We start from the raw sequence: 15,900 nt of genomic DNA on the forward strand, positions 1-15,900 counted from the left end.
AGAGAGACAGACAGACAGACAGATAGAGACTGACTGTCATGTCTGGACTTGGTGTGGGTTTTTGCAAGCTCAGTGCCCACCTTCAGTGACACACTTTTTCCAACAAACCACCACATTTGGTGAAAAAAAAATCTCACAAAAAATTTATAAGCACAGACTTGAGTTTGTTCAGATTTGGAGTTTGAATCACAGCATATGGGCGGCTTAGAAACCATCACACTGAGAAACCAGCATTAAGAGTAACATTAGGGGCACTGGAGAGATGGCTCAGTGGTTAAGAACACTAACTGCTCTTCCAGAGGTCCTGAGTTCTATTCCCAGCAACCACATGGTGGCTCACAACCATCTGTAATGAGATCTGATGCCCTCTTCTGGTGTGTCTGAAGACAGAGACAGTGTACTCAGATATGTGAAATAAATAAATAATTTAAAAAAGAGTAACATTAAAGGGTGTTACCACTGCTAGGACCAGTGACTATAAAGTAAATATAAAGCACCCAGGAGTCACAATGTGTTGTATTTTTCTCAGGAAAAATCAAGATGAGTTCATAGTTGAAATGTAAAACAGCTGTACTTGCTGAGGGGGATGAAAACACCCCAGCAGGCTCCCTTTAGAAAAGCCAGTCCTGTTCATTAGAGCTCTCCCCTCATGGCCTAATCACCCCCCAAACCTGTCATTTTCCGTGTCTCTATTACAGGTTAGAACTTATCTGAATGTGTATGACCAGCAGTGTTTGAAAGGACTCTCATCTGTATCCTACATCTGCTTTCTCTCAAGCATCTAAGACTGACCCTGGGCTTGTTGTCCCTTGTCACCTCCCATTGCCTTCTCAGTCCATTTTATGGTGGATTCTGCAGTCTGGCACTCTTAGGAATGGGGGGAAACCTTTCTCCAAGGTCATCTGTTGCCAGGAATTACCAAGGCACACTATCTTGTCTGTCTTCACCTGGCTCCTCCCCTGGTTAAGATACCCACACATTGCATAGTAATAGGCCTGGGTCTTAGAGATGCAGTTAGGTGACTTCATCTTCGTGTGAAGCTCACAGTGCGCTCTTCCATACTCCCTTACGGTGTAGGTCAGTGTTTTCACACATCCTCCTTTCATTTTGTTTTTCTAGACAAGATTTCCCTGTGTAGCCCTGGCTGTGCTGGAACATGCTCTTTAGACCAGGCTGGCCTCAAACTCAACCTGCCTCTGCCTGAGTTCTGGGAATTAAGTCCTGTACCACTATGCCTGGGACACACAATCTCTTGCCATAGTTAAGAAACACCACACACAATGTGCAGGAAGTTGCTCTAGTCTAACAGGGTTTCTGTTTCTGTGGCAGGGACTCCGGTATCCCAGGTTGGCTTCAAACCTACTACATAGTCAAGGATGATGTTGAACTTCTGAACCTTCTGCTTCCACATCCTGTGTGGCTCATAGGGATGCTCCACCATCTTTAAATCACTGCTGTGTTTTAAACCTAAGACTTCACACATGGGAGGCAAGGGCTCTACCAACTGAGCCGCATCCCCAGCTCAGGGCAGAAGTGTTTCACAGTGAACATTTTTGTTTTTTTTCTAAATTGGAGTAAACATGAGGAGCTGAGTTGGGATCTCAGCACCCACCTAGAACAGGCATGACTTTGCATGCCTGTAACTCGGGTTGTGAGTAGAGACAGTAGGATTGTTGGCTTAGCTAGTTCCAAGTTTAATGAGAGACACTGTCTTGAAGGAATAGTGTAGTCACCCCATGTTCTCCTCTGGCTGCTGCATGAACTATAGGCGACTGTACCTGCACACATTCAGTCACATACACCTCCTTTCCTAAGCCAAACTGATAAAGTGTTATCTGCTGAAAGTCCAACACTAATGCTCAGGTGGAAGCAGACATGAGAAAGGAGACTAGTTTTTCTATTAGTGCTTTTGTATTGTGACATTGATTCTGACTGCTTATTATTTCAGAAGACTGGAAGAATCCGAAGATGCCCTGAGAAGTGAATTAATAGAATCCCTGGAAAAACTTGCAGCTTCCACAGAAGACAGGGAACGAACCCCCAGCTCCTCTAAGAATGCCGAGAAGCCAGGAGAGAAAGAAAAGACAGACCAACTCCAGTGAAGGTCTGGATGCTCTTTCTGGCTTGTTTAATCTGTGTTGCTATGACCAAGGTTCACCAAATGCCAGTCAAAGTGTGCAAGTATGAACAATCCATTTCCCATCGATGGGGATCTGTGTCTTTAAAGAAAAATTCACTATCCTCCTGATTTTACACACTCCATACTGACCATGCTCTTAAGGGACAACTCTGATGAATGCTGTTTTTAGCTTTAATTTCATCTATTAAACTGAAACCCTTGGTTCTTATCTCCATGTGTTTGTCTTTGGAACATTACGGATTAGAAAACAAGCAGCTTTGGCCTTGGATGGCAGCCACTCCACTGGTCCTTGCTCGAATGGCAGTGAGATTGTATCAACCCTTCTGCTTCCCTCCTAGGTGTCTCATAACATTTATGTAGAGTACAAGGGAACAGACAACAATCGAGTACTGTAATCGTCGTTTTCCAAATGATAGGGTGATCTTAGGCTCGGGGGTAAGGAGAGAGTTAGAGGAAGAACAACAGAAGTGAGTTAAATTGCAGAGAAATTTCTTCTAGAAAATTACAAAGGTTCCCATCATAGTTATGTCAGAGGTTAACTTCAAAAAAAAAAAATTGGATATTCTCTGTATTTACATTTCAAAAGTTATCCCCTTTCCTCCCATTCCCTCCCCCTGACCTTGCTTCCATGAAGGTGCTCTCTTTCCCAACTTCTCTCTGCACCTCAGTACCTTGGCATACCCCTACACTGGGGAAAGGAGCCTTCACTGGACCAAAGGCTTCTTCTCTCACTGATGCCAGACAATGATATCCTCTGCTACATATGCAACTGGAGCCATGGGTCTCTCCATGTGTGCTTATTGGTTGGTGTTTTAATTCCTGGGAGCTCTGGAGGGTTTTGTTGGTTGATAATGTTGTTCTTTCCATGGGGTTGCAAACCCTTTCAGCTCCTTCAGTCCTTTCTCTAACTCTTTCATTGGGGTCCCCGAGTTCAGTCTGATGGTAAGCTGCAAGCATCCTCAACTATATATCAGTATGGCTCTGGCAGAGCCTCTGAGGAGGCATCCATGTCTGGCTCCTGCCAGTAAGCACTTCGTGGCATCAGCAGTAGTGCTTGGGTTTGGTGGCTGCCTATGGGGTGGATCCCCAACATTTTTAAGCACAGACACACTCTCATTTATTCATAACAAGGTCTTGTAGTCAGTGATACTTTTACATAATTAAACACACATTCTGGAAGCACTAATAACACTGGTACTTATTATAATTTTGCTTCTATGAATTTGCATTGACGTTCTCTGGACATTATTACAATAGGGTATATGGAGGCTGGTGGTATAGCTCAGAGTTTACATGCTTAGCACACATGGGAACTTGGGTTTGATCCCCAACACCAAAGCCAGTGAGATACATCTATAGTGAGCTTGCTTTAAAGGTTTATAAAGAGCCAGAAAAATGCTTCACCTTTAAGAGGATTTGTTCTTCCAGAGGATTCCGGACGTTCCCCACTCCCCCAAAAGCCATAGGCTATCTAATAAAATCCCCAGTACCAGGCATTAGAAACTTCCTTCTGAGTTGTTGGTCAGGGGAGATTGAGACCCCCAAAACAATTAGACTATTGCTATTATCCTTGTTGCCTTCCAGAAGGTGAAGGTCAGTCCCCATTGCTTAAGACATCACACATACTGGACACAGGACTTGTAGGAATCAAGGCGATCTGATTGGAAGCTTCCTCCCTGAGAACTGGATCTCATACTACTAGAAGGTGCTTTGGAAGCTACCAGAGGATAGCAATCAATAGTCTTGCTCAGCTGTGATGCCTAGAAATCACAATGGCCAGCATGACAAATGGTCCTAAAGGTGTAATATTGGTACTTATATATTGATGGTAACTATTAGCTGCCAAACTGAATGTAAGGTCACCCTTCAACAGAAGGGAAATCCTGCCTTATTAGTGAGGTTATGGGTTTTGGAGAATAATGTATTACTGCCACTTCTACAAATCAGCGTATTTCCTAACTGCATCCTAAATACTTGCCCTTTATCACAGATAAAAGTATTTTTTCACTTTTGATCATAGAAGCTTCTTTTTGCAGCAAATAAGAACCATTACAGAGGCTAAATCTAATCAAAATTTAGAAAACAACCGTCTGTGGGGTGCCCAGTCCCAACTGATACACTTGCAACACTGGCCTAAGGCTCAGTGAACATTACAGAGGAGAGGGACAGATTTTTGAGAGCCAGAGGACCAGGTAGTCTGCTGCAATATTCTGCCTTCTACACATGACCGGGAGTCTACACCTGGACAATAACCACACCAGTTGATATGTTGAAGTGGTTGGAGAAATCATACATGGCCCAACCCTAATGCTGCGACCTACAGTTCCTCACATTGTGGTGAACCCCAACCATAAAATTACTTTATTGCTACTTCATAACTATAACTTTGCTACCGTTATGAACTGTAATGTAAGTACCTGATATGTGACCCTAGAGGGGTTGAGAACCAAGGCCTTAGATGAAGAGCTACAGGGAATTAATGAGTGCCGAGAGAATTAGCTCTCCTCAGATCATCTCCTCAGGGGTGAACCCCCTAAAAGCAAGTACACACAAGCAAGACAGCAGGTTGCATTTATATATTTCTTTGTATTCATATGTAGCAATAATCATAAAAGAAAAAGAGACCATAAATTCCAGAGGTAGGAGGGTGGTGGGGGGAGAGGAAGTGGAAAGATGGTGTAAAAACATTTCAATTGAATGAAAGAAATCACTTGACACATTTAGATACAATTTTGAATCAATAGCTCTACATTACACTTAGATATAAATATATTATACAAAAGTGTGTAACATATGCTTCACAGTTGTGGTATCACTGTAAACAGGAATGTGAACCCCCACTGCTTGGACCACTTCGGGGTTGGGGTGGGGAGGATCATAATTGTCCTTAACTTAACAACCATTCAGAAGTCTCACAGAAACAGAGAAAAGGTGAGCCTCAACATTTCACACAGTACCTACCTGAAATCTAGTAAAAAATAAATATTTGTAAAACCTTATTAGGAATGCTGGAAAAAATATGCATGTAAATCATATACCTTTAATACATAAAAATAATTTTGAAAAGTTAGTATAAAAGCACTTTTAAGAAAGTGAGGATCACTTCTTTTACCACATTCCCTATTTATGTTCATTCCAACTTCTATAATCTTTAGCCCTAGTATTTTGTATGGATGGGTAGGCTGTGTGGGCTATAGACAAACTTTACCTTAAAGACTGGTTTTAACATAACAGAGTGGGCCAATACCAGGTCATAATCAGGGTTCTGTCATTAAACAGACAATGAAGTCTACTCAGTTCTTTAAATTGTTTTTTGTCTGTTAGGTTGAAAATAGAGAATGTGTAAAGTTCCATCCACCTTTGGTCTCTGAACTCTTTGTAGACTGAATTATCTCCAACCCTAGCTGATGGTTTGCCAGAGTTTCCATTGTAGAGAATCAACAATGGAGCTGGGAGTAGATAATGAAGCTAGCTAGATCCAAACAAAGCAAAACAACTAACCAAAACCAAGCACAAGCTTGCTCACACATTACAGCCAGCTTCTTAGAGACACAGCCTCAGCCCCCACACACCTGCCGGCTATGCAGAATGGAGGCCCGGTGGAATTTATACTGATCTCCCACTCCTGGCTAAGAAACCAGCAAACTACAGAGTTGTAAACACATCCATCTGTAATGATGGGGGTGCAGAAAGCCTTTACTTCTGGTCGTTACCTTTGTAAAATGTCTTAAAATTTGTTTCTATAGTGCTAAATTACTTGGTAAATAGCCAACGGAGCTCTGCATATGTGTTAGGAATGGTATCTGCCTCACTCACACTGAGACCTCCAGAGGTCCAGGAAAGACTCCTGGTGAAACGCATATTCATTTAAAGAGAGAAATTGTGTAGGTTGGCATTAGCTTGTAAGCCATAGTTGAAGAACTGTATACTTTAAGAGTCTAGACAAATGTTTATAGATTGTTGTTAGCATTCTGGTTGAGTAAATAGTGTTCTCTAGCACTGGATAGTTAGCTAGGTTCCCCCTCTAGTTGAGCAGGCTGTAAGTCCAATTTAAGAGCTGTTGGTTACTGTCAAGTGTGTGTGCCATTCTAGTTTTCAATGCGCTCATAGGTGGGATAGCTGCGTAGGACTGTTGGTTGCCCCTCTCTTTCGGAAGCTTGCCTGGCACCTCATACCATGAAAGTTATTCCTGGAGCAGCAACAACTCTCTCTGTGCACTTTTAGGTCAGTTCTGCTCAGAGGTCTTTTGGTCTATTTCTAAAGTATGTTGTATCTTCATCATTGGGACTTATCTTCCACCTCTAGGGGTAACCAAGGGCAAAGGCAATAAATAGGCTGTATGCTTTTGAGTCTCTTGGATAACCCTGGCCAATAACTCAAAAGCTTCTCATGCTGTGAGGAGATCTTTGGCTCATCTCTCAGTCCAGAAAAGTTCATGAAAACTATGTATATTTATATACAGAAATGTACACACACACACACACACACACACACACACACACAGGTTTGTTGTTATTGGTAAATAGTTAATAGAATGATTCCTTGTAGTTTTTCAGGTGTCCTTATTTTTATTTTTCTGACCTCCTTCCTTTATGTATCTCCTTCCCCAAAAGTGCCCCAATCCTCCACAGTTTCACATTTCTATCAAATCACCGAATCTTTGGTTGTTACTTTTAACTAAATTGAAGTTTATAATCTTCAGGGTGGCTTCATATACTTGACATCTGGTTATGACAATACTGAAGGTATTAATAGCTTGACTTTAGAAGAAAATACCTCCAAAGACTGAGGCATAGCTTTCAGTGTTAGCAGGTCAGGTATTTGCAAATGTGAGGCAGCCCATATGCTAACTACTATTTTGAAAGAATTCAAAATGCCATCTCATGATCTTTCACACTGTGAGGGCAGTCTGATATGACATAGTCAGATTCAGAAAAGCAACTTAGGCTGATACTCTCTTGAATGAACTGGGGCTGACTTTTAGCCTTAAGTGGGGCTGTTAAGAGATGAGAAACCCATACAAATGAACTGTGTGTGTTAGCTACTAAAAGCCAATTTCCATAGAAACCTAGTTATGGGAAAGGTTGCTGCCTGTTTTGACTTCAACATATCTGTACACACCCATGAAGAAATCAAACCACCCCATCTTTTGACTGATACTTTATGAATAGGATTAGAGATGCCTGTTTGAAGTTTCTTTTTCCTTTTAAGAAAATTAGTAGGTATACTTAAAAGGGTTACTCATGCTGTTATTTTGGAACTCCTGGGGTTGAGGCAAAGTAGCTCATGGGTTAGAACACTTGTGTCCCACAAGCATGTCTCTAGGTTCAATCTCTAACCCTAACCACCTCTCCAACAGAATTTAATCCAAACATTTAAGAACACAGTTTAGAATGACAACTGATAACCTGCTGTTTCTTTGAGCACTTCCCTTCCCTCTGGAAGGAGGTCTCTGTGGTGCTCAGCATTCAGAGCCCTGCTCTTCCTTACAGTGAGACTCTGACTCTACACGGTCTTCCAGAATCAGACAACAAATGAAAAACCCAGAAGTATTAGTTATGTTTTAAAGCAAAAGTGATTTGAAAAGCAGGATTTGGGACTTAGGATGCAGCTCAGTTGGTAGAGTGCTTGCCTAGAACCATGAGGCCCTGGGTTCCATGGCCAGCATTGCACATAATGGTGCATTCTGGGAGGTGGAGGCAGAAGCATCCAAGGATTAAGACAAGGAAAGGAAAAGATTAAGTTAAAAGATGCATGAGTATATGGAAATTTGATTGGTAATTTTTTTGAGATCTGGACTGTTCAGATTTTGAGACCAAACAGTAAGTAAAATCTGTACATTAAGCTACATGAAGCTGGGTGTAGTGGCACACCTTTAGTCCCGGCATTTGGGAGACACAGGTGGGCGGATCTCTATGAGTTCAAGGTCAGTCTAGTCTACAGAATGAGTTCTAGAAAAGCCAAGGCTATACAGAGAAACTCTGTCTCAAAAAAAGCTATGCAAGATTACTTTTTCCATATAGATTAATTCTGCCATTTTTGTTAACTACTGCCTTGTCTATACACATATTGCTGAGAACATTGCTTAGATTGCTTTTATTACAATAAAGAAAACATTAGAAAATATTTACATGTGAAGGTGTTTCCTTTTACTATTGGTGCTGGAGATGAACTCGGGACTTGCACAGGCTCTCCCACACCGAGCACAGGCTCCCCCACACCGAGCACAGGCTCTCCCACATTGAGCACAGGCTCTCCCATTCTCTCCAGCTTCGCATTGTACAAAATACCGAGAATGTGTGGACTGGGCATTAAGTAAGTAACTTCTCCATGGAACACAGGAATGCTACTTCAAATTCCTGGTCGGAAAACCTGCTTACAGATGCTCTGGCATTTTTCCTGATTTGAAGTCTCTCTTCTGCAGACAGAGAAAGAATATGGGCCATGGTTTGAGCATAGCCTTCTTCACTCTCGGCCAGAAATCCGGTTATTTGTCCTTCACGAGGAATGACAATGTCAAGCTTTGGTCCTCCTGAGTTGTGCGCAAGGATAATTGTGCCGGCTGCCATACACTCGACAACTCCTGAGAAAGAAAAACAAAAACCACAGACCTTAAAGTTTTGATGAACATGATCAAAATGAAACAACGTTAAGGGTTGTGTGCCCGTGAATGGACCTGTGGAAGCCGTGGGTTGACTTCAGCCTGCTCTACTGCTCCCCACTCACGTGGAGACACTCACTGATTTGGAGTCTAGACTGGCTGGACAATGAGCTAAAGCTCCACTGGACCAGTTGACTGGACCTGTGGGTCACAATCCCTTTGAATTAAAGGACTCTTTCACAAGGGTTGCCTAAGACCACCAGCAAACAGATATTTTACATTATGATTCATAATAGCAAAATTAAAGTTATAAAGTAGCAACAAAAATAACTGTATGGCTGGGGGTTATCACGTTATGAGTACTGTATTAGAGGGTTGCAGCGTTAGGACTCTCCAGCACTACAATCGGCGGTAGCGGTGGGGTCATAGGTATGTGGCCACAGCTGCGTTTGTCCCAGGTCCTCAGGCTGCACAATGAGCACTTAGTGCACTAGCATCTCGAGTCCTTAGACGGAATCTACAGACATGTTCTATAGGTCAATGCACTGGGCAGAGGGTGTAGCTCAGTAGGTAGAGTGCCTGCCACACACGCATGAAATCCTGGGTTTGAACCCTAGCACCACATAAAAACTACGTATGATGGTGCACACCTATGATCCCAGCTCCTGGGAGGGAGATGCCAGAAGATCAAGAGTTCAAGGTTATCATAGTTACACAGCAAGTTCCAGGCCAGGCTGGACTATGAGACCCTGTCTCAAGGAAGGGAAAAAATAAATATACTACACTAAGTAGAAGGCTAGACAGCATCACCAGGATTGACAGAAGACTAACAAGTATCAGCAACAAGCGTAAGAAAACAGCAAAAGTTTTAAGAGGCCCAATAACGGCAGCAGACAAAAGCGTAAAGAACCTTAGAGAACCAAAGTGCAATGTGCTCACTCCCAGGTGCACAGCTGTCTGAACTGTGTTCAGCAGCAAGGTGGATTGGGTATCGCCTGTCAAATGATGTGCGTGACTCATCCCAGCCTTTCCTAGCCGTCCTCTTCTTTCTCGACCTCTGGCAGACCCAGCAGTCTCCTCTCCTAGAACTGCTCAGCCTGCCACGCCTCCACCTTTGCTTCCTGTTCTCTCACACGCTGCTTTCCCTAGGTCACTGGAAACCCCTTCCTTCATCCAGTGCCAGCCTGGGCCCAGCTGCCCTTCCTTTTTGTCACCAAATACCAGTTCCATGTTTCCAAACCACACTCCACAAACATGTTCTGAAGTCCCCTTTCTTCTGCCTGCTCACCTGCTCAGCTCTTTACTGAGGCTCCTCTTGCTCTCACTTTCCCCAGCCGTCTTCACCACATCTGTAGCTGCCTGTGCCCCCCTCTATTAGTCAGAGTTCTCTAAAGAAACAGAACTGATAGACTGGGAATACATATTTAAGGATGCATTTGAGTGGGTTATACTCTTAAGTACAGCCTTCCAGAACAGTATCATTTTATCAAAAGAACTGTCATGTTTTGAAGGAAGATGTTTCTCATAAGCTCATATACGTGGTTTCCAGTTGGTGGAACTGTTGTGGAAGATTAGGAGGTGTGGACTTATTAGAGGTGTGTCACTGGGGGCGGGCCTTGACATTTCAAATGACTCATACCATTCTCTGCTCATTTCTCTGACTCCAACTTATAGATCAAGATGTAAGTTTTCAGTCACCATGTCTTTGTGCTGTTAGCATGGATTCTAACCCTGGGAAACCATTAGCTCCCAATTTTTCTTTCCTAAGTTTCCTTGGTCATGTTGTTTGTCACAGCACCAGAAATATAATTAGGACCATAAGCACATCTTGCAGTATCAAACTTGTTAAAAGACAAAACTCACCAATCCCAAAATGCTCGTTCCACATGGTATGCAGACCGATGGTTGCTTCAGACAAGTAATTCTTCAATTCATCGAATGAAATGTTAATTTTAAATTCCACATTTTCTTGAACTCCAAAATTCTCTGATAGTCTTCGCAGTTGGTTTACTCTAAATTCATCATCCTTGTTGCGACACCCTCCAATAAGGACAAGTTTAAGAGAACGGCGTGACTCGGCTGCCTTCTCATTCAGCAGTTTAGCAAAGGCTTGGATCTGTAAAGCATGATTCTTTTCAGGCCTGAATTGGCCAATGGAAACCAGTAAATGCCCCGGGGTCACCTTTTTCTCCTGTAAAGGGATGTCCAGAAATGTCTGCACATCACAAGGTGGATAAACAATGTTAGTGCAATGCCCAACTTTCCACAGCGCGAGAATATGGTTTAGTGTCCAAGAAGAATTAACCATGACTATGTCACTGCAAGATCCAACAAGGCCATAAATAAAAGCAAATAGATAGTAATAGATGAGCTTTGCTTTGCTGAGAAGAGCATTTCTGCTGATGAAGGCTGCATTATTAAATCCAGGAGTTTGATTCTTCACTACAGACAGCATGTCAGTGCTGATCGTGGGATAGTGAACATAGCTTCCAACTCGGCAACCCCCCACATATTTAAACAGCGGGAGTGTGAAGGCGTATCCCATCGAATCGATGTAAACATCAGGAACACGCTGCATCAGAGCTTCCCAGCCAAGAAGAATGGACCCGAGACTTTGGCCTAGCAATGTGAAGTGAGGATAGCGAGAATCTTCCACAAGGTAGCGCTTCCTTAAGAAAACAAACTGCACTGGGTGAACCAACTTGATGTTAAACCTTCTGACAGCACCTTCTAGTATCTGTTGACCACTGACATTAACGTCACCGGTATACACAACATAAACTGCATCAGGATACCTGAAATAAAATGTCATTAATTTAGTCACATTAAGATTAAGCCAAATGTTAAATTTCCCTTATAATCATAAGCAAGCTTATTTTTATACTAAAAATGTTTTCTACCATTTCTCACTTATTGAATTTAAGTGGACTCCATCCCTCCTCTGGGTTTCTAGTCTTAATCTTTCAAATGAGACCTGTGCTGAGTTTTGACCATCACCTGCACATTTGTCTGTTGAAATCTATATCTAGTAGAGAGGCATTAAAAGGAAAGGGACTTGTGTGTGGGGGAACAGACACTGTGCCTTCTCGTACATGTGTTATATACACTTTACTCCTGACCCTCTCAAGTACCTTGTAGGGGGACTAAAGGAGTCTGCTCACCCCATCACACCATGAACATGCAGCAAGTGACAGCCATGTAGTCACGTTCTCTGGCTCTTGACTGTGGATTCCCAACCTCAGGAACTACGAGAGATAAATTTCTACAAACTATCTGGCTATTTTGTGATAGTTAGCTGATGAGACTAAGATGTCATGTCTAACTAGTTTTCATTCCTTCTCTTATGGGTTTAAATGGAGCAAACACCAACAGAAATTTCTGACATATTAATGAGAGGTTTGCATTTTTAGGACATGAACATTTTTTATTTTAGGGAGTTTAGCTGTAGGGCACTTGCCCAACATATACAAGGTCCTGAGTTTAACCTTTAGCATCCCAAAAAACAAATAAATGGGTGGGGACCCTTATTTTAACGGTTCTTTCTATAAATTGGTAATAAAATAAAACAAAAAAGTAAGAGTCACTAAAGTTGTCTTGAGATAGGATCATGATTCTTTAAGGTTTACTTTATTTATGTGTATTGTGTGTGACTATGTGAGTATAGGCCCCACGTATGTAGGAACCTCTGGAAGGCAGGTGTTACAGGCAGTTACCAACCATCTGATGTGGGTGCTCGGAACTGAGGTTAGCCTTTGGAAGAGCACCAGGCACTCTTGCTGCTAACCTACCTTCCCAGCATTGACAGTCATGACTTTAAAGCATGACTTAGTATTTTCTCCTCTCATTTGTAACACCCCACCCAAATATGTAAATTACATAATGATGTTTAACTAGCTGGGGACAGTTAATCACGTTCCTTTAAGAAATTAATTCCTGGTTCTGTGTCTTAGTGGCTAAGACTACTCACTGTTCTTACACCAGGCCTGGGTTCAATTCCCAGTACCACATAGAAGCTCGTAAGGATCCCATGGCCCCTGTCCTCTGTGGGCAGTGCATATATATATCACAGACTTTCATACATGCAAGTACTAGTACACATAAAATAAAAAGAAATAAGCTTTATTTATTTTATGTATATGAGTACACTGTCACTGTCTTCAGATACACCAGCAAAGGGCATCAGATCCCATTACAGATGATTGTGAGCCATGATATGGTTGCTGGGAATTGAACTCAAGACGTCTGGAAGAGTAGTTGAGTGCTCCTAATCACTGAGCCATCTCTCTCCAACCCCAAGAAATAAAATCTTTAAAAAATCAATTTCCGAATTAAAAAGTCCAGTTATACACATTGTTTCCTTGCTACCCCAATTTTCAGACTTCCTCATCCACTTAGCTAGTTCTAATATAATAAATTCCTTTAAACACATTGTAACATACACACACTAACTACTAACATAACAGTAAAACCCTAGACTTGGGCCAAGGAGAATAAAGCACATATTACCAGTGTGAGGACCACTGCATCCCTAGCCCACATAAAAATGGCAGCCAAGCGTAATCCCACCACTCTGGAAGGCAGAGGCAAGTGGGTCTCTGGGCAAGTTGCCTAGCTGGATTCGCAGGAATTCTGAAGTCCAGGTTCAGCTAGAGATCCTGCCTCATCAACCAGTGGAAAGCAACTGAGGAAGACACCTAGTATCAGCTATGGGGCTCTACATGCACAAGCACACATGCATACACGAATGCTCCCCAAAACTATACACTCATTTATTTCATCGTTTTCAATTAAAAAGCATGCCAAGTAAACAATTATGGCACTAAAGATAATTCAAGGTTGCTTCTCCAAGGGAATCTGGGACTGCGGTCTCACTTGGATAGGTTTCATACAGACACCAGAGATTTATTTATTTAGAAAATTATTTTCAGCTGGGCATAGTGGTGGACATCTTTGATCCCATCATTTGGGAGGCAGTGGGTTTGAAGCTAGCCTAGACTAGAGAGTGTGTTCCAAGACAGCCAGAGAGCTACATAGTGAGACCCTCCCTCAATAAAACCAAAACCAGCTTCTCTTACCATCCACTCCTGCCCAACTGACTTCTTCCCAGCAAGCTTTTCTCCTGCCTTCTTGTCTTTTTCTGGTGTGTGGGCATTTAATTAGGGTTGCCTGTGTGAGCACTGGAGGAGAGTTTTAAACAAAGGCAACTGACTAGTGGCTACAGCACAAAGCACTATGACTCCCCCATCTCCAGCAAGTATTAACTGCCTTTAGCTTCTCACTGATGGGTGGGCATTGTGAGTTCCTCTCCATCTATGACAGGATCTGGAAGGGTCTAGTCTTAGACAGGGTTTTTGTTCATGTAGCTTAGTGTTGTTATCTGAGATAAAAGCATGTTTTAAAAGCTAGCTTTTTTGTTTTCCCTTCCCCTTTGGAGAAGTACTTCTCATGTTGCCCTGGCTGGCTTACAACTCCTGGGCTCAAATGATCCTCCTGCTTTAGGCTCTAGGAAAGTTGGGATAACAGACGTGTAACACTGAAATTTGTGTAAGCTAAAATTTCATATGATCTTAGGAGGCAAGCAGCAGCGCAGTGTTTTGGCTAAGAAAGATGCATACCTACTTTTTCTGCAGGGCTCTCAAAGCACACCACAGAACCCTCTCTCCTCCGCCGCCTGCATTGCAGTATGGATGGAAAAATGCAATCACCATTTGATCTTTTCCATTTCTGCTGGTTGAGACTGACTTTTTTTTTCTCTGCAGATGCCTCCTGATAACCCAAAGGCCAATGACCAAATATACACACAAAACTCCACATATAATTAGTCCAGGAAAGAAGAGTGAATAAAAAAATCTGAAAGGTGAAAAAAAACCTGTGGTTAATTTTAAGTCAGCTACAGGTTAAGGCTTACTTTTTACATATTAGCTTAATATATCAGAGAGAATTTCTGTTGCTTTTAAGTCTGAGAACAAAATATTCAAATTAGTGATTGAGGTAATTCAGGGCCTCATACATGCTAGGCAAACACTCGATTCCTAGACAATATATATCCATATTTAAACAAGATGTTTTAAAGAAAGGTAACTGTAATCCAAAGTTATGAATTACTCATCAATTACAATGCAGAAAGTCAGCCATTACAATGTACACAGTACAGAGCTGGCAGCATTCCACTTACCAGGAAAAGGCCAAGAATGTTCTAGAACCAGCTTACTCATATTTTTAGCAAACACTACAGACCTTGAAGCAGAAAGTACAGAAATGAAGATGTAATGCAAACTTTGGTAATAACACATGTATCCATTGCTTTTCAGAATGTTATTACGCTAGCTCTAAATTTTCGTTTTTCTCTTTAAAGATTTACTTATGTATTACATATGAGTACACTGTGGTAGTCTTCAGACACACCAGAAAAATCAGATCTCTCATGGTTGTGAGCCACCATGTGGTTGCTGGGACCTCTGGAAGAGCAGCCAGTGTTCTGAACCACTGAGCCATCTCTCCAGCCCAGCTCTAAAATTTCAACCTGAACAAAAGTACATATGAACTTAGGTAGGAACATCTTTTGAAATATGGATCAATTACAACAGTAGTAATCACCGGGTGGTTAACATTCCTGTTTTAACGTTTGTAATTCTTACATAAGAAACGATATGTATCTTAAAAACAAAAACAATTTTATTTACAACTTTAAACATCAGCCAGGAAAACAATTACTCAACGGACGGCCAAGAAGCAGAGAATCAACCAATTGGTTTACGAAGCAGAGAAACAGCAGGTAACCCGAAGGAAACGGCTGATCGGCCAGTAGCGTGACATGCGAAACAACTGAGGTAAACTGAGGCACGGAAAAGAAAGCTCCTCTGCAGACTTTATCTGGACTGCCCCAAGACCCTCCACACCCTCATGATCTCAGACCACCAGCTCCTCACCGCAGCACTGCGTACACGCACCAACTCCCTGCGTCCGCCGCCATCTTGCACCACCCTCTCCCCACCCCCCCCCCGCAGCCCGGAAGCGCTTTGCCTCTCCTTCTATTCGATTGGCTCCTGAGAAAGCGTGCGCTGTTAGCCACGCCCACCGCGTACACGCCTTCCTGCAGGTTGCCAAATTGCCGCTTCCCACAGGCGGGGCGGGGCTCACACGGGCCCATCCCACTTGG

The 15,900-nt window shown here is 42.5% G+C and overlaps 2 protein-coding genes across 2 annotated transcripts in view; one reads left to right on the forward strand and one right to left on the reverse strand.

Moving 5' to 3' along the window:
• NEK5 (NIMA related kinase 5) overlaps positions 1-2,248 on the forward strand; it is a gene marked incomplete at its 5' end in the record, with an annotated part of 46,453 nt that extends 44,205 nt beyond the window's left edge. The window contains one exon of the mRNA XM_080928545.1: positions 1,949-2,248. Coding sequence (XP_080784671.1) covers positions 1,949-2,102 — 154 coding nt within the window. The 3' untranslated portion in view covers positions 2,103-2,248. The remainder of the gene's footprint in view (positions 1-1,948) is intronic.
• A 5,937-nt stretch (positions 2,249-8,185) lies between these two features.
• On the reverse strand, positions 8,186-15,714 carry ALG11 (ALG11 alpha-1,2-mannosyltransferase; the record flags this gene model as incomplete). The annotated part of the gene is made up of 4 exons (XM_080928482.1): positions 8,186-8,723; positions 10,605-11,536; positions 14,361-14,591; positions 15,671-15,714. The coding sequence occupies 4 exons, from the start codon at positions 15,712-15,714 to the stop codon at positions 8,452-8,454; spliced, it is 1,479 nt and encodes a 492-aa protein (XP_080784608.1). The 3' UTR covers positions 8,186-8,451.
• Between the last annotated feature and the right edge of the window lie 186 nt (positions 15,715-15,900).

This window comes from Micromys minutus (genome assembly GCF_963924665.1).
Source record: "Micromys minutus genome assembly, chromosome: 14".
In the NCBI taxonomy this organism is placed as follows: Eukaryota; Metazoa; Chordata; class Mammalia; order Rodentia; family Muridae; genus Micromys; species Micromys minutus.